Consider the following 25,378-nt stretch of genomic DNA (forward strand, 5'->3'; position numbering starts at 1 on the left):
AAAATAATTGCCAACTATTAGCAAACCCTGTAAAAGTATCTTGTGATTCACTAATATGAGAAATGCAAATTAAAGCAATCCAGAGATTTCACCTCTCACCCTCAGAAGAGGTGCCAAAAGAGGAGTTCACTCAGCCCTGGGTGATTGGAAAGCAAATTGGAATTAATGCAAATAAAATCATTTAAATAGCACAACTCAAAGTGAATTCACTTTCAATTTGTATCTCACAGACCAAGATGGGAAAAGAAGATGGGCTCACAATTTCAGAAGCTTTTGTTTTTGCTTCATCTATAAGCAAACATCTATTGGTAATCAGCGATACTGAATTCTGAATACTAAGTTGATCCTCCTTTACCTTTATGCCCTCTGACCTGTGGAGGTAGGGGAAAGCATACACAGACAGGTAAACACTCATAGAAGTGAATTTGAGAAGTGTATACAAAGTAAGAACTGCATGTGCTTCGAAGGCAAGCGTTATTACCAACCGGGGTGAATGGGGGAAGTCTTCATGGGAATTGTATCTGAATTGGGCTAAAAATTCAAAATGTTAAAAGAGGAAGAACATTCCATGCAGAAAGACGCAGCCAATAGAAAGAATATAAAGGATAGTCCAATTTGATTGGAAGGAAAACTATGACATGAAGTTGGAAAGGAAGGGCAGAAATTAGAATGTGTAGAGCCTTGAATGCCATTTTTGTTATATTGAGCAAAGTAACATGATCAGCTCTATGCCTAAGGACTTCTGCTATTGGTATAAAGAATTGGAGGAAAAGAGAGAAGGTAGGAAGGAAGTAGTGATGTCAGAGGGGACCAGGTTGAGGGGAAGATAATTAGTAGTTTGGGACATGTTGAGTTTGAGGTTACTCAGGGATCAGTCAAGGAAGATGATATGTGAGCCACTGGCTGAGGTTTAGAACACAGAAAAGTCAGAAAGGAGAGAGAGAATTATTTAGAGATATCTGAAACATTAAGTGAAATGGTTGCATCATATCAATGAGATGGGCTATGTTAGCAGAAAAAAATAACATGTTGGGGGGATGTGGAAAAAAGTGAGACACTAATGTGCTGTTAGTGGAGTTATGAACTGATCCAACCATTCTGGAGAGTAATTTAGAACTATTTATATAGCTATATTCATCACTAATAGGTCCAATCTCAAAGAAGTTGAAAACAAAGGAAAAGGATCAATTTATACAATAATATTAAAGTAACTCTTTTGATGGTGGCCAAAAATTGGAAATTGAGAAGGTATCCATTAATTAAGGAATGGCTGAACAAATTGTGATAAGATTGTGATGGAATACTATGGTATTATAAAAAATTGACAAGCAGGATGTTTTAAGAAAAACCTGAAAAGACTTATATGAACTGATGTCAAAGTGAAGGAAGCAGTACCAGGAGAATATTATATAGAGTAATTATATAGAATACTATTATATGATGATATAAGTGATTATCCATTCTCAGAAATACAATGATCCTAGACAATTCCAAAGGAATGTTGAAAAATGCTATCTACTTTTAAAGAAAAAAATTGATGGAAGCTGATTACAGATCAAAGCATATTTTTTAATGTGTGTGTGTGTAATATCTGGGGGTTTTCTCACAACTTGACTCATATGGAAATGGAAAGGATTTTGCATGATTGCATCTGTATACTATATATAAAATTGCTTGCCTTCTTAGGGACAAAGGAAGGGAAAGAGGATAAGAATTTGGAACCCAACATTTGAAAAAAAAATTAGAAATTAATGTATTTTAATTTGTTTAAAAATAAAAGAATATGATGCCTAAGGGAGAAATATGAGAGTCAAGGCAGAAAATACCTGGCATAAGAGGTCAGAAAGTAGATAAAGAGACAAAAGGAGTGGTTAGATGTTGTATATCTAAAGTTAGGTAAAGGCAGCTAAGTGCTATAGTGGATAGAACACTGGGCCTGATGCCAGGAAAATCTGAATTCAACTCTAACCTCAAGACACGATGATTGTGGGCAAGTAATTTGACCCTGTTTGCTTCAGTTTCTTCATCTGTAAAATAAGTTGGAAAAGGAATGTCAAACCATTCCAGTATCTTTGCCAAGAAAACTCAAATGGAACCATAGAAAGTTTCACAAGACTAAATGACTGAACAGGAAGAGAGATAGGAGGAGAAACAGAAGAGTTGTGTTTCTGGATCCAAAATAGAAGAGTGTATTGAGAAGGAAAAGATTAACCACACAAGGTCAAATACTGCAGGAAAGTCCAGAAAGATGAAGACTGGGAAAAGGTCCTTGGATTTTGATGAGTAGAGTTACTGCTGACCTTAGGGAGAGTAATTTCTGAGAAGGGGCAGAAGCCTACTTGAAAGGGCTTAAGGAGAAAATGGTTAGTGAGGAGGTGAAGGCATTGGGTGGAGAGGTTTTTTTTTTTTGGTTTGTTTGTTTTGGTTTTTTTTTAAACCAAGAAGAGGACACAAAAGCTGGCTGGGAAGTCCAGAGATGCCATGTTAGAATAGGAAAGGTGTGAGCTTGTCTTCAGGCAAATGGAAGGAGCCAATGAAGAAAAGATTCAAGATGCTGAGAGGGAGGGGGGAGCGATCAAGCATAAGGAAGCTAGAGGAAATGGCAATGAAGGCTTACAAGAACCCATCTCTGATCAGATGGCAGGAAAAGAGTGATGATACTGAGAAGTTTTATGGAACAGAGGAGAAGAGTTGAATTAGTCTGATGACCTCAGAGAAGTAGGATTCTAAGCATGGACTATAATTCTAGGGGACCTGGGAGGCACTGGAAGGTTCCTGGACCTCCTCTTCCTTCTCCCAAGACTCTCTTTTCTCTTGGGAACCTGTGCTCTATCAGTTAGCTTTGAACTGATGTTGTCCAGAACTCGGCCACCATGCCATTTTGTATGTACACTCTTGTTTCCAATTCTGGCTCTCTCTGTTGTTCTGTTGTCTTGTCTTATCAGAATAGATGTGAGGGCAGGGACTGTTTTGTTTGCTTATATTTGTATCTTGAATGTTTAACACAGTGCCGGGTGAATAATAAGCACTTAATTTTTTTTTTTTTTTTTTTCCTTCGAGGTGAGAGAAGAAAGGAAAAGGTTTAGATCAGTTATGGGGAAAGAATCAGGGAATCTACGGAAAAGCTGAGAGAAGATGGTGAGAATCAACATTGTGATGTGGTAGCCAAAAACACTAGTGATATCTTGGGTTATTTAACTTTCAAGAAGGAGATGAGGATAATCCCCCATACACTTCCCTCCTCAGAGCTTACCAGGACATTTGTATGGACTTTGGGGTGCTCTTATTGTAGAAATGTCTGGAGGGTAAAGGCAGTAAAGGACCTTTAATCCCTCTCATAGGAGGATCATGTATATCTTGGAGAAAAAGCCTGGGGTGACAACCAGGGAAGGGACATAACTTTTTTGAAGCACTTGTGGAAAGAGGGATTGGGCTTGTTCTATGGGACATCAGAAGGCGGAACCCATGGGCAGACTTCTGGTATAAAGTGGCACATTGAAGCTTGAAGTCAGGAAAACACTTCCGACAATTAGAGCAGTTTAAAACCAGAATTGATGGGGGCTTCCTCCCCCCTGAAGATCTTTAAGCAGATGACCCCTTGGTGGGTGTGTTCTGGTCGGGGTTTCTTTGTGCTATGGGTTGGACCAGATGCAGGAGCCTTGCTGCTCTCCAGGCACATCAATAAAAAGAGAGGAGAAGGATCTCTGAGCAGCAACGGCCTTCAGTGAGGTCCCAGTCCTGGATTTGGAAGGAGAAATCACCTCTGTTATTTTCTCCTGTGAAAATAGCCTCTGGGTAGGAATGTGAGATCTGGATGGTGGCAGTTACCCCAGGAATGAGGATTAGCCAGTTAGGAATGCTTGAAGGTGGGGGTTGGGATGGGGGTAACCATGAGTAAAACATTAAATTGGCAGCCCAGGGAGTCAAGGCTGAGAAAGGAGGGGAGGCTAGAGTGGGAAAGATGAACTAGAAGTGTAAGGGACCAGAGGTCTAAAGAGCAGAAGTCACCATGAAGGTGGAGAGTGGCTTAAAATAAGAGAGAGAGGGGGGAGTAAAAATACCTCCTTTATAGACCAATTAAAAATTTATGAAAAGCCATCTGGCATAGTAGATGGAGAACTGACCTCAGGAAAAATGTTTTCAAGTCCTGCCCTTGACTTTTTCTAGTTATGTGACCTCTCAGTGCCCTAGAAAACTCCAAGGGTCCAAGTTGCAGAGAAGGTGCTAACCTGCATCCGTGGAGTAATTTCCTCATCCTGGAATCCCCTGTACTGGACAATAGTCCTTTTTCTCTTCACTATCCTTACTGTGTACAAATAGGAAGTTGCTACTGGAAAGGGGAATCCCGAAGTTCTGAATCTTGGAGGTGATGTGTCTGGAATAAGGGGGAGAAGGAGGTTGCTGATTGGAGCTGAGGAATTGTATGGTCAGATTGGCAGAAGGGTCACTGATCTGTACAGTCAGGTGCTTATGGGGGATGGTATAAAGATAGAACATGACATATGTACAGAATTCACTGAAAATGTGGGGAAATGTCCTGAAGGTTGGTGGATGGCAAGAATGGGGAGGAGATATAAACAGATTTCAGGAACCTCAAAACCAAAGGATGGTTGGTGGTTAAAGAATAGTCAAAATAGTGGAATTTGCCTCTTCTCTTAGTTCTGGGAGTCAAATTAAGGAGAAGATGGAATGGGAAAGTGGAGAGTAAGTAGGTTGGGATAGATGAAGACAAAGGGAGGTTATTGGAAGAGGAAAAGGAATTGAGTGGAGAAGAGAGCTATGAAGGGAGGAGGAGAACTGATTAGAATAAGAATGATGTTTGGAGGACTTAGCTGGTTACAACTAGCAAAGAATTCTGAATTTCATGAATGTAATGCACCTACAGTCCTGCACAAAGTATGAAATTAGGGTGGAGAGGATGACCATTAGTAATAGCGTGGATAACTTTTATGTTTGGATAGCCAAAGAGTTGTTTTCCAACTTAAAAATTCTGTGATTCAGTAAGCCTGGAGGCAGAAACCCTGAGTTCTAATACTGCCACTGCTGCTTATCTCCTTGCTTTTGGGTAAGTCACCTATATTAGCTTGGTTTCTGAGTCTCCTCTAGCAGCAAAATGCTGAGTTTTATCTCCCAAATCCCTTCCTGCACCAAATTCTCACCAAATTCCCACCTCTGGGAGTTTTTATCTAGGAGGGAACTCGTTGTGATACTAGGAGAACCCCGCCACACACACACACACACACACACACACACACACACACACACACACACACACCATGGCCTTGGGGAGTTAATGTGCTGCCTCTGAGTCTGAAATGGCATTTGGAATCCTGCTGCCCTTCTGATGGGTCGCCAGGCTCTCACCCTCACCGGGGTATTCCATGAGTGGGCGTCCCGGCAGAGGAAAATCCAGGTGGAGGCACAGTGAGTGGAAAATAGGGAGGAGGAAAGGAGCAGAAGTCCAGGGAGATAAGGTCAGAAGAGCAGGTTTGGACCTTTAAGGAGAATTTTCAGTACTTTGTCCGTGGTACCCCAAGCAGCTTGTTGGACTGGAATCCAAATGTGGGGCTCTGAAAGGTGTGCACTTAGGGTGCAATGCTGTGCACTGTGGCTAGCTGTACTGGTCATCCTGCCTCCCTCTTCCCACCCACACACTCAGCACTTCCCACGGACCAAACACTATGAGTTCCCAAACCCGACAAGGGACTCACAGAGTAGACATTTTTATTAAATTCTATAGAGTGAATTGATTGTCAGATGTCAGAGGGGAGCTTTTCCTCCGGGAGGAGGGTGCCTTGGGGCTCCCTCCCCTTCCCCCACCGCCCGCTCCCCTTATCTCCCCTTAGGGCCCCGCCCCCTGTCACTGCCCGCCACTTCTCCCAGGCCCTCCAAAAGCACAGAACCCACTTCTGCCAGCTGTGTCCGGTGGCTGCAGCTGCTGCTCCAGCTGTGGCCTCTGGCAGAAACTTTCCTGCATCCCCCTCCTCCTCCAAGGAGGTAGAGACAGAAGAAAGAATAGCCCCCCCCCCTCAAATTCTGAGAGGAGCTGAGGGGAGATGGCCAGCCAGGCCCGGGGGGCCAGAGCCATGGAAAGACCCGGGCCCCCCCACTGGCCTGGCATCGGGTCCCTCTGCGTTCTGCTCAGTGCAGGGGCCGCCTGGGCAGCCCCTGCGCCCCACTGGGAACTGAAGCCTGAGCCAGGACTGGAAGGACCCTTGTTTGAGAGCAAAGGTAAGCCCTGGCGCTGCCCGCAGTCTCCTTCCCTCCTGGATGGGTGGCACTGGGAAGCCTGAGACCAGGACCCCGGCCGTGCCCTCCCCTGCCCCCAGCCTGGCAGAACTGGGCAGGCTCTCCGGGAGAAGCCTTAGTCTTCTTAAGTGGGGAAAGGGGTGAGGAGGCCAGGAGGGGAATCTGTAAACAGTGAGTGCATGTCTTCTGGATGGGCGTGCCCTGTTCCCGGGGCCCTTTCTTCAGCTCTGCTGTTGGCCTTATCTGGCTGGAAAGGGAGCCTGTGGGCCCCGATAGGACCTTCCTGCCTCCTCCCCCTCCAAGAATCAGTTTGGGGGCTTTCTAGGAGGTTGTGCCGGCCAAGCCCTGGCCTGCAGTCCCAGCTCCAGGGGGGTTCCGTGCCAGCCCAGTCCGTGTTCTTCCCAGAGCAAGCTCCCCTTGTGAAAAGTGGGAGATAAGAACCCTCTCACTCACTCTCCAGAGTGAGCCTTCCTGTCATGCGGCCACAAGCCCAAAGTCTGGGGGTTGCGGGTTGGGAGAGGGGAACCTTGCTCTTTATTGGGAGGTGCTCCACCCCCTCGTGCCTCAGTTTCTCCCCGCGCACTATCTCCAAGCTCCTTCCGCTTGGTGTGATTGTATTTTGGGATTGGGGGGAGTGAGGGGTACCAAAGGGGCGGGCTCTTGGCAGAAAGGCCGTTGCTTGGGGAGCAGTTCTTAGGCTTAGCCCTCCCTTTGTGCCCAGACTCAGAAAAAGGGCAAGGACAGAGGGTGGAGTCAGAGGTCCGGCGGGCCGGACAGGCACTGGGAACCTAGGAAATAAGCCTGGGCTCTGCCATGAAGCGTGGGGGTGGGGTGGAGCTTGTACCTTCTGGGGCTCAGAGCCCGGGAGAGGGTCCCGGGGGGCAGGAGCTCTACCTCTGCTGCTGTTTACAGCTTCCCAGATGTAGGAAGGAAGGTCTGCTGTCATAGTGACTGGGGGACGGTGCTTGTTTCTGATGGGGGGGAAGATGGAGGGAGGGGGAACAGGTTCTTCCATTCAGCCTTCCTTATCAGCCTGGACACATGGCGTGTGGAGGAGGGGGGCGGCTGAATGAGACACAGAGGGGCGCTTGGGGCTAAGTGAGTCAGGATGATGGGGGGAGAAGCTCCCATATGCAGCAACTGTAGGGTTTGAGGGGCTGCCATCAATTAATCAACTAATCAAAACCATCTCCCGGGGACCACAGGCTGTGCTAATCGCGGGGGTTTGCAAGAACAGCCCAGCTACCCAGAAAATAACACGTGCACACAGGACCACATCCATAGGTAGCCCAAAGCTGCGCGCTGATCGCCTCTCAGATTCTAAATTACTACCGTGTTCATTCACGGCATCCTGAGTTCTAGAGAAATCCAGAGTTTATTGATAAGTTACCATAGGATGAATTAAAGAGTGATCCTACCAGCACAAGACTTGCATAGTCACCACTATATTTTTAACTGTGAGACATCACCGCCAAGGTCACCTTCAATTACAGATGACTTTTTAATTCCCGGTTTCCACAGTTCTCACAAAGTGTCAAGCACAGTCTCTTAAGCATTTTCATCATCCTCTTCACAAGATAACGGTTGAAATAATTCCATCAGGAAAGCTTTCTTCGTCCTCTTTCTGGCTTCTCTAGCTTCTGTCCAGTGATGACCATAAAAGTCTCTTCCGCTTTTACAAAAGTCATCACTCTGAATGCTCTTTCCTCCCAGTTCAAATGTCAACTTCCACAAAATGTGATTTTGGCCCTTAAACTCCTGTCACCCTCTGCGGGGAGAGGTTTGGGACGACAGGGACAGCAAGACAGAAACAAGTACAGCGTAGCTTGGGGAGGGAAGAAGAGATTTTTGCAGAAAGTGTAGCCTTGCAGGGAACCAGGGGAAACTCAGGAGAGAAAGGAGGGGTCCCTGCACCAGGGACGGCAATGCAGAGGCGGGGAGACAGAGCTGATGAGTCAGATAAGAGTGTCATGTGTGAGGAACAGAAAGGAGGTCAAAGGGACGGTCAGCTAAGGCCCCTCTGGGAGGGGGCAGGGGGGGGGTAAAAAGGCTGGAGAGTCATTTAGAGGTGAGTGGGAAACTGCTCTAAGTGCTGGCGTGTGTATTTGTTCTTAAAACAAAAGCTACAAGAAGCCCCGGGAGTGTACTGAGGGGTCGAGAAGCCACCTGAACTTTGGGAGGATCAGAATGTGGGGTTTGCATTTCAAGGGGAGGCAGGGAGATTGTCGGGGCCATGGGCTTGACATCGAGGACACAGAAAACTTGCTGGGTGGGAATGGAAAAGGCCCAGGCCCACTCCCTCCTTTGGCCAGCCTCGCAGCTCTTCCCTTGTTCCCCCTTGCAGTTACTCTGTTGTTGGCTGAAGAGAAGGAGAAGCCCATATGTTTCACCCAGAGACTGGAGGACCTGGTCTGCTTCTGGGAAGAGATGGCCAGCCCGGGGCCCAGGAACTACAGCTTCTTCTACCACTTAGAGTGAGGGCCAGCATGGGTTTTGTCCGTCCCATTCCCACCCTTTCCTCCCTAACGGGGTGGTCGGAGGGCGAAGAGGGGGTAGGGGATGCTGCTCCCCCCTTGGTGACTACAGTGTCCCTCCTGCGTCTAACAGGGAGGAATTATGGAAACCCTGTGTGCTCAAGGTGGGCTGGACAGGCAGGGGCACCGTGCGCTACACCTGCCCGTTCCCTCTGTCGGACGCCTCCAGCTTCATCCCCCTGGAGCTGAAGGTCACAGCCACCCCCAACGGCACAGAGCTCCGCCGGACCATCTATATCAATGAAGTAGGTATGGCTTGCAGCGGGCCCCGGCCCCGTGCCCGAAGGACCACACATCTGGCTCTTTGGCCCCCTCCCTGCTTCTGGTTCCCAGGGAGGGCCGGCTCCATCTGCCAACAACTGGACCTTTGGATTCCCTATGTCTCATGCTCCTTACTCTGTGCCCCCCAGTATTTCTGGATCCACCCTCCGGCTTAACGGTGCAGCAGACAGAGACCCCCCGCCAGGTGGCCCTTCACTGGCTCCCACCCCCGATGGCCCAGGTGACCAAAGACATCCACTATGAGGTCAAGTACTCAGAAGCAGCTGGCACCATGGAGCAGAGGGTGAGAGCCCGTCCCCAGCCGTCCAGCCCCTGCCCGTTCCCCTGCCCACCCTCCTCAAGGCTTTGTCCCTGTCCCGCAGATGGACATTCGGGAAGGCAGGACAGGGTGTGTTATTGCCAACCTCCGTGGGCACACTCGCTACACCTTTGCAGTCAGGGCAAAGATGGCAGAGCCCAGCTACAGTGGCTACTGGAGCTCCTGGTCCCAGCCGGTCACAGTGCTGATTGCTAGTGGTGAGCCAAGAGGGAGGAGGGAACAGGGAGGCCTCAGCGGGTGGCCAGGGAGGAGTGAAGAGGACACTGGCCTCATCCTCCTCCTCCTTCCCTGCCCAGAACTGGACCCCCTGATCCTGGGCATGTCTGTGATACTGACACTCATTCTGCTCCTGCTGGTCCTTGGGGGCCTCCTCTCACAACGCAGGTAAGCCCCGTCCCTGCTCTCCCCTGGCCCTGGCCTCTGCAACCTTGGGGAAGCCCTTTAACCCTCAGGTTTTTGTTTTTTCTCTGCAGAATGAGGGGACCGCTCCCCAGGGCCTCTAGAGTGGGCCCAGACAGGCCCCTGCAGCTTTTTTTGCCTCCCTCCCCCAGGTTTCTGAAGCAGAAGCTTTGGCCGGGCATCCCGAGCCCGGAGCACGGGTTCCAGGACCTCTTTACCATCCACAGAGGCAACTTCCAGGTAGGTGGCGAAGCCTGGGCCAGGCTGTGCTCTCTCCCAGGGAGACCCAAGGCTGCTGGGCTAGGGCTGTCCCATGGCCAGGCCCCCAGGGACTCCCTGGGCTAAGGTGGGTGTTGTCATTGCAGCTATGGCTGGAAGAGAGCAACGCCTGCCTGTGGTGGGGGCCGCTCGGCGCCTACCTGGAGAAGCCACCAGCCAGGCTGGAAGTCCTCTCCGAACACTGCCGGGAGGCCGAGCCAGCCCGGGAGGAGGAGCCCCTGCTGGGGCCAGAGGCCCGCTGGCTGGCCCAGGGAGCCAAGGACGACTACCTCGTGCTGGACACAAAGCTGCAGCCCCACAGTCCGGCTGCTGGGCCCCCGGGCAGGGGCCCCTGGGGCCTTCGAACCTCAGACGGCGGGGCCCCAGGGGAGCCAGCCGGGGAAGCAAGTGCCAGGTCCGGGGCCTTGGTCCTCGAATCGGAGCAGCAAGAACGGGCGTCAGCCTCTAACTTTGAGTACACCGTCCTGGATGCTGGCTCTCAGCTGCTCTGCCCTCGAGTCTCCCCGCCCGCCCCACCCCCAAGTCCCCCTGACCTCAAGTACCTCTATCTGGTGGTCTCAGACTCTGGCATCTCAGCAGATTACAGCTCAGGAACCTCCCAGGGCACCCCTGGCAGCTCACCTGAGGGCCCCTACACCAACCTGTATGAGAACAGCCTCCTCCAGCCAGGCCCCGAGCCTCTGCCCCCAAGCTACGTGACTTGTTCCTAGGGGGTGCCTCCCCTCCAGGCGGATCTGCGGGGACCAGGGCTGGCGCTCTCCTGGGGAGGGAGAGGAAGGGGGCTGAGTGCACTCTCCCCCCTTCCTTCCTGCTCCTTCCAAAAGGCCCAGGCTGAGGGGTGGCTGCAGGGCATGGTGGCCTCTGAGATGGAGGAGGAGAGGGAAAATCACTATCCACAAGCTCTTCTTTACCCTTTTAGATATATATTTTTGTAATAAATTTATTTTCTTTCCACGTGAGTTTTATCTTCTGAAGAGAAATGTAAATGAGAGGGGTCAGCCCTCCTTTCCTCTCCCCGGCCCCTTCCACTGCCCAAGCTCCAGAGCTCCGTCCCCAGCCCTGGCCACAGCACCGGGCAGGGAGAAGCCGTACAGAGCATGGCATGGTGGCCCCTCCTCACCTCCTGGGCCCGGCCTAGAAAGCTTTATCATCAGAGAGTGTAACAGTGCTCTGCCCCCCAGTGGAGAGAGGGGCCAGACCCACGCCAGGCCTTCCCCACCTCCAGCAGCCGCACTCAGACACAAAGGCCATGTGGCGGGGAAGAGGCGACGTCCTGAGAGGCTGCCCCTGTCCCCAGGCCGATATCCTCAGCTGGAGCTGCTGGTTTCAGGCTTCTGAGGGGAGAGCTCAGATGCCTGGCGGGTCACGGGGGAAATGGCCATCTTGCCGTCGTGTCCAAAACTCAAGCACCATTCCTGCCTGGGGGAGCCGGGCCCAGTAGAAAGGCGGGCCCTGAAGCAGTGTCCAGAGTCCCGAGGCCGCGCCTGTGCCAGGTCCGGGGGCTCAGGGCCCAGCCAGAGGCACTTGGGCAAGTATCTCTGGAGCACTGCCAGCTGGAGGGCAGCTGCCTCCGTCTCGGCCTCAGTGGGACTGCGCATGGTGACCAGGAGCCCACAGTCCCTGCTTAAGCAGACGGAGAAGTAGGCGACCGTGTCCACCAGCAGGGCTGCCAGGTGGGCCCACGCCTGGGGTCCCGAGGTCTCCGCCAAGTACTCGTGCAGCCCGTCCAGGAGCAGGAGGGAGGGAGGCGGGGCTGTCCTTTCATGCATGGAACTCAGGAGCTGCAGCAGCTCCCGCAGGGAGGGAGGATACAGGAAGTGGATTTTCTGAAAGAAAGGCAGCAAAGGGGGAAGATCATAATAGCCAGCATTTGTGTAGCACTTAAGGTTTGCACTTTACAGATGTGATCTTCCTGGGAGGAGGCTGATGGGATCAGCTTGAGGAGGGCCAACGGTTAGGAAGCCCTTAGGTCAGGATCTGACCCCGCTGAGCCCCCTAGAGACGGTGCCTCAGGAAATAACTGGAACAAGCCAGAAGGGGGAAAAATCCCAAGTGTCAGAACTGCAAGGGAGCGCTGACCCCCGAGCCTCTGATGGTCCCTAATCACCCAGCGAGCCCTGCCCAAACTCTCAGCTGGGCATGCAGAGCCTGGCAATGTTTAGTCTCCCTTTCAGCCTCGGGTTTTCACAGTTCCCACAAATTTAGATCCAGCCTTCCACTAGAAACTTCTTTCATTTTTCCTCAGTCTAATCCAAACTCTGTCCTTTTTTTTCATGGCAGAGATCACAAACCCTCGCCAATCCCTCGCCCCAGCTCACAAGGACATGCTCTATATGCTTACAAGTTGAGTTGGTCTCCTTAACCATACACACATATTAATCACCATCTGTATATTTTTATCCAGTCAATTCAATAAACATTAATTAAGCATCTATTGGGTACAAGTCAGGGGAGCAGATTTTGAAGATCCAAAGAAAAAAATGTCAGGGAATGCATTCCACTTGGGAGATTGGGACCTGTGCACAGATGGCATGCAATTCAACTCAGAGTGAGAAGGGGGAAAGAAAGAGAAAGCTAGAAACAAGTAATTCCCACTTTAGGGGTGAGGAATAGGGGTGGGGAGCAGGGAGGAGCGGGGAAACCCTTTCGGGAATGGGGGCCAGACCGCAAAGTGTGCAGAGGCAAGAAGAAGGAGCCCGAGGAATGGCCAGTGGTCACTCGCATACAAGACAGTGAGACACATGGCTGGCAGTTTGGACACTGGCTGAGAACCCTTGGACTGGTACACTGAAGATTATTTTGGCCACTGTGGGGAGGCCAGAGCAGTGAGGGAGGGAAGACCGACTTCCATGGTCCAGGTGAGAGCAGTGATGGGGAGGGGGGGCGGCACTAGGGGGTGGGGTGAATAAAGAGAAATACTGTGGGGGCAGCTAGGGGGCGCAGTGGACAGAGCACCAGCCCTGAAGTCAGGAGTTCAAATGTGCCTCAGACACTTAGCACTTCCTGGCTGTGTGACCCTGGGCAAGTCACTTAATCCCAATTGCCTCAGCAAAAAAAAAAAAAAAAAAAAAAAGCAAAATACTGTGGAGGGAGCACTGACAGGACTGAGCACTGACTGGCTCGGGGGAGGGGACTCCAAGGTGGGGGAGCAGGTGACTGGAAAGGTCGCTGCTGCTAGTAACGGAAATGGGGAGAGGGGGGGCGTTTTGGAGCGCTGGAAGTCGTTCAGACAGAGATGTGCTGGAGGCGGTTGGGGGTGTGGGAGGGAATCCAGAGATGAGGCCGGGGGATCTAGATTTGAGAGCCTGCTACAAAAAAAGCAATAGTTAAACTCACTCGAGGGCACAGGAGAAAAGGAAAGGGGATCGGGCCAGGAGAGGGGAGCGGGAAGGGCATTGGGGGGGATGGGCAGTAATGAGCAGGACCGAGAGGAACAACAGCCGGGCAGGGGGAGGAGCGAGAGGCTCGGGTGGAGCACCGTCCCTGGTTACAGAAGGTCAGGCCGGGGAGGCCGGTGACCAGTGACGTCACTTACCACCAGAGTGAGACTTTCCAGGGGGAAGCTGCTCTTTGTGTTTTCCTAAGTTAGAGGCCCGAGGTTCAGGAGTGAATGGGGGATAAGGAAATGACTGGCGACGATTCTAGGAGTTTAGCAGAGAAGGAGAAGCAGAGGAATGATGACTGGGGGGGGGGGGGTCAAGGGAAGACTAAGGGTGACCAGAGTGGCTAAGAGCGCAACGGGGAGACTGAGGCGGAGAGAAGGCCCCTCCTCCAACAAAGATGGCGGGGAGGGTCAGGTCTGAGGAAAAAAAGGCCCGGTCTTCCCGGGATACCAAGAACACACGTCAGTCAGGGAGCTCGCTGCCGCAGCCCTTGGACAAGGAGGAAGAAGCCGCTCCCTCCTAGGAGACTTTATTGTTATTATTTATATAAAGCTTAAAAACCATGCCTAATTCTCACCATCCCCCAGGCAAACCAGGCGCTCCAATTCTTTCCCCCTCCCCTCTCCCCACCCCCTCCCCAGACCAAATAATCCAATATCCGTTAAACGTGTGCAATTCTGCAGACTTCTGAAAGCGGAAGTGACAGGGTCAGATTTGGGTCTGGGGGCGGTGATTTGGCTGCTTTGTGCAGGACAGAGTGAGGAGGGAGACTCTGGAAGGTTCTTCTATGGCCGATGTTTTGCTTCTGCACCCCCACAAGAAGCGCAGTGCCGGGTGGCGGATGGATTGTGAAGCCCAAACATTAACCCTGCCTCTATCCAGAGCCCCGCCCACTGGCGGGCCCGCCCCCTATCCCGAAGCCCCGCCTCCCGACCCAGAGCACCGCCTCCCAGTTACCTGAAGCCGCAGCGGGTCCCTAGCAGCTCCGGCCTTCCATCCCGGGGGCAGGCTCTGGAGGGCCCTCCGAGCCACAAAGAGCACGGGGCCCCGGCCCTCCCCCGCTGCCCCCAGGGCCACCGCGAACAGCAGGGCCGTCTTCCCGGAACCCGGCTCCCCTAGTAGCAGAAGGCCGGGCCCCTCCCTAGTGACACTACCGTCTCCGCCGGCCCCTGCTCCGAGACTCAGCAGCAGCTGCAGAGCCTCCATGCCCGCGCTCAGCCCTCCCCCCGTGCCTCATACGCGACCAATCAGAACACTGCTCTTCCGCTGATCCCACCCCTTGTCAACGTTCCATTGGCTCAGACTCAGTTCACTTAAAACTCCTCTAGAACCTCTGCATGGGTCCGACCCCGCCTCCAGCGGATGGTCACTCCACGTGTTTTTCCCAACCCGATTGTAATCTGGGGCACTGGCTGCCTTGGCGCCTCCTACCGCATCCTCTTAGGTTCAGAGCTCCACTAGTTCTTTTCCTTCCCCTCCTCTTTGTTCCTTCTCCCGCGCTTCCCTCGGGAGCCATTTCTTGTTTTTCCTGCATTTAGCCTGCTTTGCATATATTTGCATGTTGTCTCCCTATTAGGTCATGAACTCTGAGGGCAGGGACTGTGTCCCTGTCCCGTGGGAGACCCTTAATAAAGGGTTCCTCGGTTGCTCTCGCGTTCTCCAGTTTCTTCCACATGCTTCCCAGCTGAAATCCTCCATGTCTCCCACTTAGAATGCGAGCTCCTTAACAGCAGAGACTGTGACGTTTGTAATCTAGAATTTAGCGTAGTGAGTGGGCCCTGAATGGCTCGGAGTGAAAGTAACTGACAATGGCTTCTATTTCGGACTGAAACCCTGACTTCCCAGGTCCATCCCGGGCTGATTTTGGTTTTGACTCGGTAAAGAGTCCTCCCTCTGCCCTATTTCTCACCCGCCCCAACTTGATTGGTCATCGCCTCAGTCAGAAGGATACCTGGGAAAGCCTTAAAAAGCCGCGCTCTCCCGCTGCGTCCGGGGGCATCTCCTGCCGCCCGATCTGTGTGTCTGGCCCTGGCCCCAGAGGCTCTGGAGGAGAGAGTGGGGCCGGTGACTGCACAGCCCTCGCTCACTCCACAGCTCGTTTACCTGTGGTGTCTGCAAGAACAAAGGACAAACCACAGATTAGATGGTTCTCATCTCCCTTCCAGCTCACGCGGCTCCATTCTGGAAGGTGGCAATAATGGCTTCAACTTCTCTTGGTATTGGTTATGAATGCAGAAGGGGGGGCTGTAGATCATGGCAGCCCCCCACTTTGGGAGTTCAGAATAAAGGACAAACAATAACAACTAGTCTTAGCGGTTTTCCTTCCATAAAATCTCAGCAGCCTTTCTAATTCAGGTCTTTATCACCTTTGAACTTGGCCAGAGCTTCTTAAATATTTTTTCCTCTCAACTCCTTTTTGCCCAAGAGATTTTGAGGAGACCCTGGATATATTAGTATGTAAAAAAGTATACAAATCAAAAGTTTAATAAATCATATTTTGTGAGCCTCACATTGTTACAAGACCCTATGTGAGGTCACGAACCACAGTTTAAAAAACTGGGACCTAGCCTATTGAAGTACTCTCCTAACTGGTCTCTCCTCTGCAGCCCAACCCTCTTAAGAACTGTCCGATGAATATTCCTAAATATTCCTAAAGTGATGTGAACTTGTCACTCTCCTATTCAAGATTCAGAGACTTCTTATTACCTCAGAAAGAAAGAAAATTCACAGACCTCTGGTTGCTATTTAAAACTCTTCATGATCTATTAATCAAAGAAATGCAAATTAAGACAACTCTGAGATACCACTCACAACTCTCAGATTGGCTAAGATGACAGGAACAAATAACGATGAATGTTGGAGGGGATGTGGGAAAACTGGGACACTGATGCATTGTTGGTGGAGTTGTGAAAGAATCCAGCCATTCTGGAGAGCAATCTGGAATTATGCCCCAAAAGTTACCAAACTGTGCATACCCTTTGACCCAGCAGTGCTACTACTGGGCTTATATCCCAAGGAAAGACTGAAGAGGGGAAAGGAACCTGTATGTGCCAAAATGTTTGTGGCAGCCCTTTTTGTAGTGGCTAGAAGCTGGAAGATGAATGGATGTCCACCAATTGGAGAATGGTTGGGTAAATTATGGTACATGAATGTTATGGAATATTATTGCTCTGTAAGAAATGACCAGCAGGAGGAATACAGAGAGGCTTGGAGAGACTTATATCAACTGATGCTGAGTGAAATGAGCAGGACCAGAAGATCACTATACACTTCAACAACAATACTGTATGCTGATCAATTCTGATGGACGTGGCCCTCTCCAACAATGAGATGAACCAGCTACACCCAGGGAAAGAACTCTGGGAGATGACTATGAACCACTACATAGAATTCCCAATCCCTCTATTTTTGTCCACCTGCATTTTGGATTTCCTTCACAGGCTAAATGTACTCTACTTCAAAGTCCAATTCTTTTTATACAGCAAAACAACTGGATATGTATACATATATTGTATTTAACTTATACTTTAACATATTTAACATGTATTGGTCAACCTGTCATATGGGGGGGAGGAGGGGAAAAATTAGAACAAAAGGTTTGGCAATTGTCAATGCTGTAAAATTACCCGTGCATATATCTGGTAAATAAAAACTATTAAAAAAAAAACTCTTCATGATCTTATCATCAGTCTAATTTCACCTCACTCCACCTCACACACTCTACATTCCAGCCAAACTGACGTAAGTGCTGTTTTGTCATGCAAAACATTCCATGTCTAGGAAGTGTGGCTTTGGACAGCCTGTCCCCTTGTGCCTGGAATGCACTCCCCTTTCACCCCAACTTCTGGATTCTCTTGTTTCTTTTAAGCATTTGCTCACATACTTCCTACTTCTAGAAGTCTTTCTTGATTCCTCCCTCTCCACTCACATTTGTCATGGCTCTCCTCAAAAATTACTTTGTGTTTAGTTTGCATGTGAGGCAACTTTCTATTTGGGCCTTGTAGCTGTTCTTCCTGTTTCCCACATCCCCCCTCCCTTCCACCCTCACCCCTCACCCCTCACCCCCAGATCTTCAGGCATCCAAGAGAGATGGAAATATAGAACTGAATCCTCTTGAAGTAGGCACTACCGTAAACAGCATTTCTCAGCAGTCATGCTGATTTAGTAGGACTTAGGTTATCAGTTTTTTGGTTTTTTTTTTACTTTTAAAAATAATTTATTTATTTTAGCACAAGTATTTATTTTCTCTCTTCCTTATTGTGCCTCCACATTGAACAATTTTGAAAAAAAAATAAAATCCCCAAAATAGATATGGATAGATCAGCAAAACAGCTTCCCACATTGACCATACCTGAAAATATGTCTCCTCTCTGACAGGATGTGGATGGCATGTTTCATCTTCCATCTTCGGAACTTATGGCTTATCGTTGCACAAATCAGGGTTTTCAAATTGTTTAAAGATACTTTTCCTATGGTGTCATTGTCACCATATAATTACTCTCTTAGTTTTGTTCACACTTTTTATAATTTTTATTTAAATCTAATATGTATAAACATATTTATGCAATTTATATAATTCTCTTGTTGAACAAGAAAATCATATCAAAAAATAAAGAAAATGCAAGCAAACAACAAAAAGAGTGAGAATGCTATGTTGTGATCCACAGCTCCCTCAGTTCTCTCTCTGGGGGTAGATGACTCTCTTCATCACAAGATCATTGGAACTGGTCTGAACCATCTCACTGTTGGAAGTCATGCCCATCAGAATTGATTGTCCTATAATTTTGAGTCACATCAATTTATTGAACTGACATTGAAACTGTCCATTTTATCATTTCTTATGGTCCCATAATATTCCATAAGTTGTTCAGCCTTTCCCCAGTTGATGTGCAACCCTTTAGTTTTTAGGTTAGGCAGACTTTTTCAGGGTATTCCTCCCCAGACAGAGAAGTGGCTGCTCTTAGTTCCTATTATTGAGGGGGCCTTTCCTCCTCACTAGAAAATAATCAGGGAAGGAAATGAAAGTTCCCTTGGTCAAATCTTGTAAAGGGTTAAAAAAAGGGTCCCTGCTTCACCTAGTTCAGGAAGCAGCTTACCAAAGCCTCCATGTGGATTGATATTAAGTAAAGTATATTTATGCATTCTTTAAGGACTGAGAATTTATTGGCTAGTCCCTCATTACATATGAAATATTCCATGGCCATTTCTGCAAAGAAATGCATTTTCTTAATTCTTCTCTAATTCAAGCATAAATATTATAAATATACAACATTTGGTTTTTTTTTTTCTTTCAAACTTATTGGTGCAGTTTTTGTAGGTGTTGTTTGTTTTTACTTTATTCTGTCAGTTCATATGTGTTCTCATACTTTTCTGAATTTTTCACATCTTTTGTTTTTTATGGTTCAGTAATATTCCATTGTATTCATATGCTACAATTTGTTTAACTATTTCTAATCAATAGATATATAAAATTTGCTTCCAATTCTTTGCTTGGTGTTTTCAAATATAATTTTTTTGGTTATTTGGAATCTTTCTTCTTTGTCACTGACCTCTTTGTGGTATATGCCTAGTAGTGTAATCTCTGGGTCAAAGATATGATTTTAGTCTTTACTCATCCTCTAAATTTTTTTTTCCCCCTGAAGCTGGGGTTAAGTGACTTGCTCAGGGTCACACAGCTAGGAAGTGTTGTGTCTGAGACCAGATTTGAACTCAGGTCCTCCTGAATTCAAGGCTGGTGCTCTATCCACTGCACCACCTAGCTGCCCCTATTCCCTAATTTTTTTTTGCATAATTATAAATTGCTTTTCAGAATAATTGAATCAATCCACAATTCTACCAACACCATGTGGAAGGATCTTTTTCTTTTCTTTTTTTAAAGAAAGATAAAACAGTCCTTTGCAGATTTTACTTCTGGTCATTCTTCTGGTGTTTGCTCTTCCTGGTTGATTCTGATTGCCAGTATAAAACTGGGGAATCACTGGGTATAAGAAGTGTGGAGGGGATTTCCTGAAACCTTTCATGGCAATTACAAGGGGCTTTCTTCCTTTCTTCCTTCCTTTCTTCCTTCCTTTCTTCCTTCCTTTCTTATTCCTTCCTTCTTTCCCTCCCTTTCTTCCTTCCTTCTTCCTTCCTTCTATCTTTCCTCCCTTTTTCCTTCTTTCTTTCTCTGTGAGAGATAAACTGTTTTCTCTCCTCTCTGTGACCTTGAGAGCAAGAGACTACAAAGGTCTTTTAGTGCATCTGTCTCGGCTCCCCCTGTGAAAACAAAGCAGATGGACACACAAGAGCACACACACATTAGTAACCCAAACTCAGCCAAAGTGTCTGTGCTCCCCTGATTCCTGTGTACTTTTATTTTGTTTCAGGAAAGAAATAGTAACTATTATGTGCCAGGGCCTATGCTAAGCACTTTACAAATGATTATCTCACTTGATTCTCACAAGTTCTGGGAGATAGACTCTGTCCCCATTTTGCAGTTGAGGAAACTGAATAAGACAGAGGTTAATTGACTTTATCCAGAGTTACCCGGTGGTAAGTGCCTGAATCAGGATTTGCTCTCAAGATCTTCCCAATAATCTTCCTACTGGACCAGCTAGCTGCCTTTGTTTCCACTTTACAAGAATAAATACAGATGTAGTCTATAGATCAATTGCTGAATTCTTTGTGAATATCCTGAGAAAGGATGTGACTGAGGTCTGAGAATTTAATATTTTTTGAATTCATCTATGCTCCAGATTGGAACAGAGACCCCTGAAAGAAAGTATTAAGCAGGGTGTGGAAGCTTGAGTGATATTACAAGGTTATTTGCTTGTGTGCCTTAGAGAAAAACACAAACAACTGGTGACGTGAGTGCCACCCAATGGCTCACATAGGTATAGCAAGATGAACAATGGCCACACCTGCTTGAGCTAGTAGTCCCCTTAGGACTTAAAATTGTCCTTACTCTTTGGGAAAAATGTTACATATCTATTGTGCTGACTTACCCTAGTAGTATTTCATACTTTCCTTCTCCCTCACCCCAAACAGAGGAGAAGAATATAAACTCTTTATGATGAGGGACTATTTCATTTTTATTTGCATTTCCCAGCACTGAGCATGTTTCCAGACACATAATAGGTGCTTCATTGACGTAATCATGTTTCATACTATCCTCTCTCACCCTGAATAGAGGAGTAAAATGTTTATGATGAGGGAGTAGTTCGTTTTGTATTTTCCAACACTTGAGCACATTTTCAGACACATAGTGGGTGCTTCATTAATGTTTTTGAGCTAATAAATGAGAAGATCCACAGAGAACAAGCACATGTAGAAAAAAGTATTGAAAGGTTTTTAGATCAGGATTAGGATAGAAGAGAAATAGGATGGTAAATAATGTCTTTTCTCCTCTCCTTTTCCTTCTCCTTCACCTTTCTCCATTTTCTCACTTACCCTCTTCCTTCATGTCCTTTTATTTACATAATAAATATTTATTAAGTTTGATTATAAGAAAATCAAGTCAGGCTTGAGTTTCTTAGCTGTAGCTAGGGGCAGAATTCTGAACTAAACAAGGAATAGAGATGTTAAAAAATAATTTTGATGACAAGTGAAATGAATGTAAGAAGCAGAGAAAGAACCAATAGTCAGGGAGAGATGGTAGCAGGTAAATTAAGATAATAATAATGGTAATCTTCAGGAGAAGATGGGAATGGATGGAATTAAAGAGATCTGGCCTTGGCAAGCCAAAGAACTACCTCATGTCTTGAGCCTGACAATTCATTAGAGTCTGGCACTCCAAATTAGAGTAAAGCAGGAGACGAAGGATATTTGGAATCCATTTGACATAAGAGAGATATTTGATGAAGAGGACTGAGTTCTTGATGAATAGCCCCTCAGTTTGTGGGGAAGGAAGTACAAGATGTATAACTCAGCCAAGAGGTGGTGGGGGTGGATAGTGACATGGGAAGGAGAGAAGAAAAAGTTTAGAACAATAGAGAGACATCAGGACATCAGTATTGTTTCTGGTTCCTTTGCTACTACAAAAAGTGCTGCTCCAAATATTTTGATGAATTTCTTTTTATCATTGACCTCCTTGGGGTATATGCTAGAATTGGAGTCTCTGGGTTTAAGGGTTTGGACGTTTTAGAGACTTTTAGTTCTGCAGCTAAAAGCACCTTTCTTTGTGGTCTTCTTTTCTAATTATATTCCTACCTTTTAGCACCATATTTATGCATAGTAAGTGCTTACTAAATTATTTTTCTTGTGTTAATTTCTCTCCATAATTTCAAATTGTTTCCCAGAATGATTGGATTAATTCGCTATTCCACTAACAGTGTATTAGAAATATACCCATCTTTCCACAATCCTTTAACATTGACTATTTCCCTACCCAGTTCTTTTCCATATGACTCATTTAACCATGTCCCCCCAACCCCCCATTATTTAGTTGTGTATCTGATTTTTTTGAATTCAAGTTTTGAGCTTCAACATTTAGCTTATTAAATGTAGTCCTATATTCTAGCCTTTTGTGAACTTTCTGGGTCCTAAGTGTCATCCAACCTGTTAATTACGCTCTCTACCATCTATGAATTTTATAACCCTGACATCTCAGTCATTGATAAAAAACTTGAAACAGCACAGGGCCAAAGACACCTCTCTGGGACATTCCCTCCAAGTCAACAACTGAACTACTTATCATGTTAAATAAAAGAAAATTAAGATTTTTTTTTCTTGCTTAATCCAGGTTGATTCTTAGCGATCATGGATTTGTTTTCTCAGTACTTGTAAATCATTGCTCCAATTAAGTCAAGTGGGCCTTAGAAAGCATTATAAACTGTAAGGCTAGTGAAGTGACGGAGTTCCAGCTGAGCTACTTAAAATCCTAAAAGATGATGTGCTTAAAACACTGCACTTAATATGCTGGCAAATTTAGAAAATACAACAGTGATCACTGCATTGGAAAACATCAATTTATATCCCAATCTTAAAGGCAATACCAAAGAATGTTCAAATTATTGAATGTGTGTGGAACGGTATCAACCACAAAAACAATCAGAGAGTCTCAGAATAAGAAAAAGGGGGCTTATTATGGTCTCTGGAGAAAGGGCATCTCCCATCTGACAAGGTATTTGTCAGTAAAAGGAGCACAAAGTTAAAAACTGCAAAACACAAGATTAAATAGCCAGAATGCATACGATCCTGAAGCCCTCCCCCAAACCTTGCCTTTTCTTTCTCATTGTTTGGGAGGAGTCCAGGCTTACATTCTAATCGAAGAAATCTAACCCAGAAATAAGAGAATAAAAAAGAGGTACTTAATGCTAATTAAGAGGTAGTGAGAGATCTAAGGAGACAATATAAATCATCACATGCTATGTTCACTTCTCTCTTTTTTTAAATCTCTCCCATGTTTTTTCCCTTTTGCTCTAATTTTTCTCTCCCAACATGATTATAAAATAATGTGTATTAAAAATAAATTAATTTACTACGATATCAAAAAGAAATGGTGGGAAACAGGAGGGGATAAACACTTGCAACTTTTTTTTAGCTATAGCTTTATTTGTTATTAGCAGTAGTCCTCAAACTTTTTAAATAGGGGGCCAGTTCACTGTCCCTCAGACTGTTGGAGGCCGGACTATAGTAAAAACAAAAACTCACACTGTTTCCACCTCTCAGCCCATTTGTCATAACCCGACAGGCCGCATAAAAATCACAATTAAGGTATACTTTAAGGCTACATTCCCATGAGAGTGTCTTGACTCAGTTAACTACACACATCAAACAATTGTACTCATTCCACACACCATCAAGGTTCTGTTTAAAGATTTTACAAGATAGGCTTCAGCAATATGTGAACCAAGAAATACCAGAAGTACAGACTGGTTTTCAAAGAGGAAGAGGAACTAGAAACCAAATTGCTAACAATCGCTGAATTATTCAGAAAGCAAAAGAATTCCAGAATTCTGCTTCTTTGACAATACAAAAATCTTTGATTGTGTGGATCACAGCAAAATATCCTCTAAGAGATGAGGGTGTCAGATCATTTTATTTGTCTTCTGAGGAGCCTGAACCCAGGTCAAGAAGCAACAGCGAGTACTGAACATAGAAGTTTAAGAAAAGGAGTATGACAAAACTGTATAATATCATCTTATTTATTTAACTTTCATGCAGAGTACATTATGTAAAATGCCAGACTGAAATTATGCAAAATACAAGGCTGAATGGCTCAAAAGCTGGAATTAAGGTTTCTGGGAGAAGTATCAAGAATCTCAGCTATGCAGATGATACCACTCTAATGGCAGAAAGTGAAGAAGATTTAAGATTAAGATCTAAGAAGCTTCTTGATGAGGGTGAGAATGTAAAAGCTAGCTTAAAGTTTAACATTAAAAATGCCATTCCCCTTTTCCTTTTGGCTTCAATCTTTTCCTATATCAGAGTTTCTTCTAACCCTAACCCTAAATTCTTGTTATGTGATCAAAGTATTTAATTTTTGGTTTTAATATTTATCCTAATGAAGAACCTAAATTAGTTTCTTTAATATGGACTGATTTGGCCTTCTAGCCAAGGGACTCTTAAAAATCTATTACAGCACCACAATTCAAAAGTGTTGATTCTCATGAAGCAAGAGTGGTGGAAAACCCATGGATGACCAAGTATTCTACTCTCTTTTCAAAACATTAGGAGAAAGTGAAGAAGGTTTCTGGTGCCTTGGATAGACTCCACTATGATAAACTTAGGGGGAAACATGGATAGATAGATATGGATAGTTGGTAATTTGCATCATTGGAGGGAAATTCCACATAGATGAGACCATGAGCTCGTGTGAATATTTGAGTATAATCAAAAGACATTTGTCTCCAAAAAAAAGTGTTGATTCTGTGGCACTCAGTTTTCCTTATAGTTTTCCTTATAATCCAACTCTCACAGCCAAATGTTATTACTGGAAAAATCATACCTTTGACTATATGGATTTTTATCAGCAAAGTGATATTTCTGCTTTTTGATATGCTGTCCAGATTTGCCATGGCTTTCCTTCCAAGAAGCAGGTATCTTTTAATCACATAGCTTTGTTCACCATTTATAGTGATCTTTAAGCCTAAGAATACAAAACTTGTACCACTTCCATTTTTTCTCCCTCTGTTTGACAGAAAGTGATGGGGTCAGTTGCTAAGATCTAACTTTTTTTGATGTTAAACTTCAAGTCAGTTTTTACATTTGCCTCTTCTTTCTTCATTAAGAGGCTTTCTCAGAATTTTTCACTTTCTGTCATCAGAGTGGTATCATCTGCATATCTGAGACCCTTGATATTTCTCCTACTAACCTTAATTCTGGCTTTTGGTTCATCCAGCCTGACATTTTGCATGATGTACTCTACATAAAACTAAGAAAACAGAATACAGCTATGTCATATTTTTTTTCCTAATCTTAAACCAATCACTTGTTCCATGTTCAGTTATAACTATTGTTTCTTGACCTGAATATAAGTTCCTTAGGAAACAAGTAAAATAATATGGTACCCCCTTTTCTTTTTTTTTCTTATTTACTACTTATTTAGTAGTAGTATATATTAAAAACAATTTTCATATTAATTTTGAAAACTTTAAGTTTCAAATTCCTTCCCCACCCTTCTTCCTTTCCTCTGCATTGAAAAGGCAAGCAATTCAATAAAGGTTATAAATGTGTAGTCATGCAAAACATTTCCATTATAGTCATGTTATGAAAAAGAAACCAAAGAAAAAACCCTCAAGGTAAAAAAGGAAAATAGAAAAAGTATGCTTCAATCTGTATTCAGATATCATCAGTCCTCTCTCTCCGATATTAGATAGCCTTTCTCATCCTAAGTCTTTTTAAAATTTTTTTAAAAATTAATTTTATAATTATACATTTTTGACAATATATATGCATGAGTAATTTCTTTATAACATTATCCCTTGTATTCATTTTTCCAGATTTTCCCCTCC

General features: G+C 46.0%; 2 protein-coding genes across 3 annotated transcripts; one reads left to right on the forward strand and one right to left on the reverse strand.

Annotated features, from left to right (window-relative positions):
- The first annotated feature begins 5,862 nt into the window (after positions 1 to 5,862).
- Positions 5,863 to 11,019, forward strand: EPOR (erythropoietin receptor). Of its 2 annotated transcripts, none has more exons than XM_074311246.1 (8): positions 5,863 to 6,231; positions 8,594 to 8,723; positions 8,857 to 9,032; positions 9,194 to 9,348; positions 9,428 to 9,581; positions 9,681 to 9,768; positions 9,858 to 10,023; positions 10,149 to 11,019. In XM_074311246.1, the coding sequence occupies exons 1-8, from the start codon at positions 6,057 to 6,059 to the stop codon at positions 10,770 to 10,772; spliced, it is 1,668 nt and encodes a 555-aa protein (XP_074167347.1). In that variant the 5' UTR covers positions 5,863 to 6,056; the 3' UTR covers positions 10,773 to 11,019. The 2 variants fall into 2 exon arrangements, with proteins under 2 accessions (XP_074167347.1, XP_074167354.1); XM_074311253.1 differs by having other exon boundaries at positions 5,894 to 6,231; positions 9,936 to 10,023.
- SWSAP1 (SWIM-type zinc finger 7 associated protein 1) lies at positions 10,985 to 14,706 on the reverse strand. The gene is made up of 2 exons (XM_074311264.1): positions 14,403 to 14,706; positions 10,985 to 11,888 (listed from the first exon to the last, which is right to left on the reverse strand). The coding sequence occupies exons 1-2, from the start codon at positions 14,649 to 14,651 to the stop codon at positions 11,370 to 11,372; spliced, it is 768 nt and encodes a 255-aa protein (XP_074167365.1). The 5' UTR covers positions 14,652 to 14,706; the 3' UTR covers positions 10,985 to 11,369.
- Between the last annotated feature and the right edge of the window lie 10,672 nt (positions 14,707 to 25,378).

Source organism: Sminthopsis crassicaudata, chromosome 1 (assembly GCF_048593235.1).
Source record: "Sminthopsis crassicaudata isolate SCR6 chromosome 1, ASM4859323v1, whole genome shotgun sequence".
NCBI classification, from domain to species: domain Eukaryota; kingdom Metazoa; phylum Chordata; class Mammalia; order Dasyuromorphia; family Dasyuridae; genus Sminthopsis; species Sminthopsis crassicaudata.

Excerpts from the sequence above, each read along its gene's own strand:
- EPOR (XM_074311246.1), top strand. The coding sequence starts at position 6,057 with ATGGCCAGCCAGGCCCGGGGGGCCAGAGCCATGGAAAGACCCGGGCCC. Across the intron at positions 9,349-9,427 it reads CTGGCACCATGGAGCAGAGG|ATGGACATTCGGGAAGGCAG; the intron begins GTGAGAGCCCGT and ends CCTGTCCCGCAG. Across the intron at positions 9,769-9,857 it reads GGCCTCCTCTCACAACGCAG|AATGAGGGGACCGCTCCCCA; the intron begins GTAAGCCCCGTC and ends TTTTCTCTGCAG.
- SWSAP1 (XM_074311264.1), bottom strand. The coding sequence starts at position 14,651 with ATGGAGGCTCTGCAGCTGCTGCTGAGTCTCGGAGCAGGGGCCGGCGGA. Across the intron at positions 11,889-14,402 it reads GGGACCCGCTGCGGCTTCAG|AAAATCCACTTCCTGTATCC; the intron begins GTAACTGGGAGG and ends CCTTTCTTTCAG.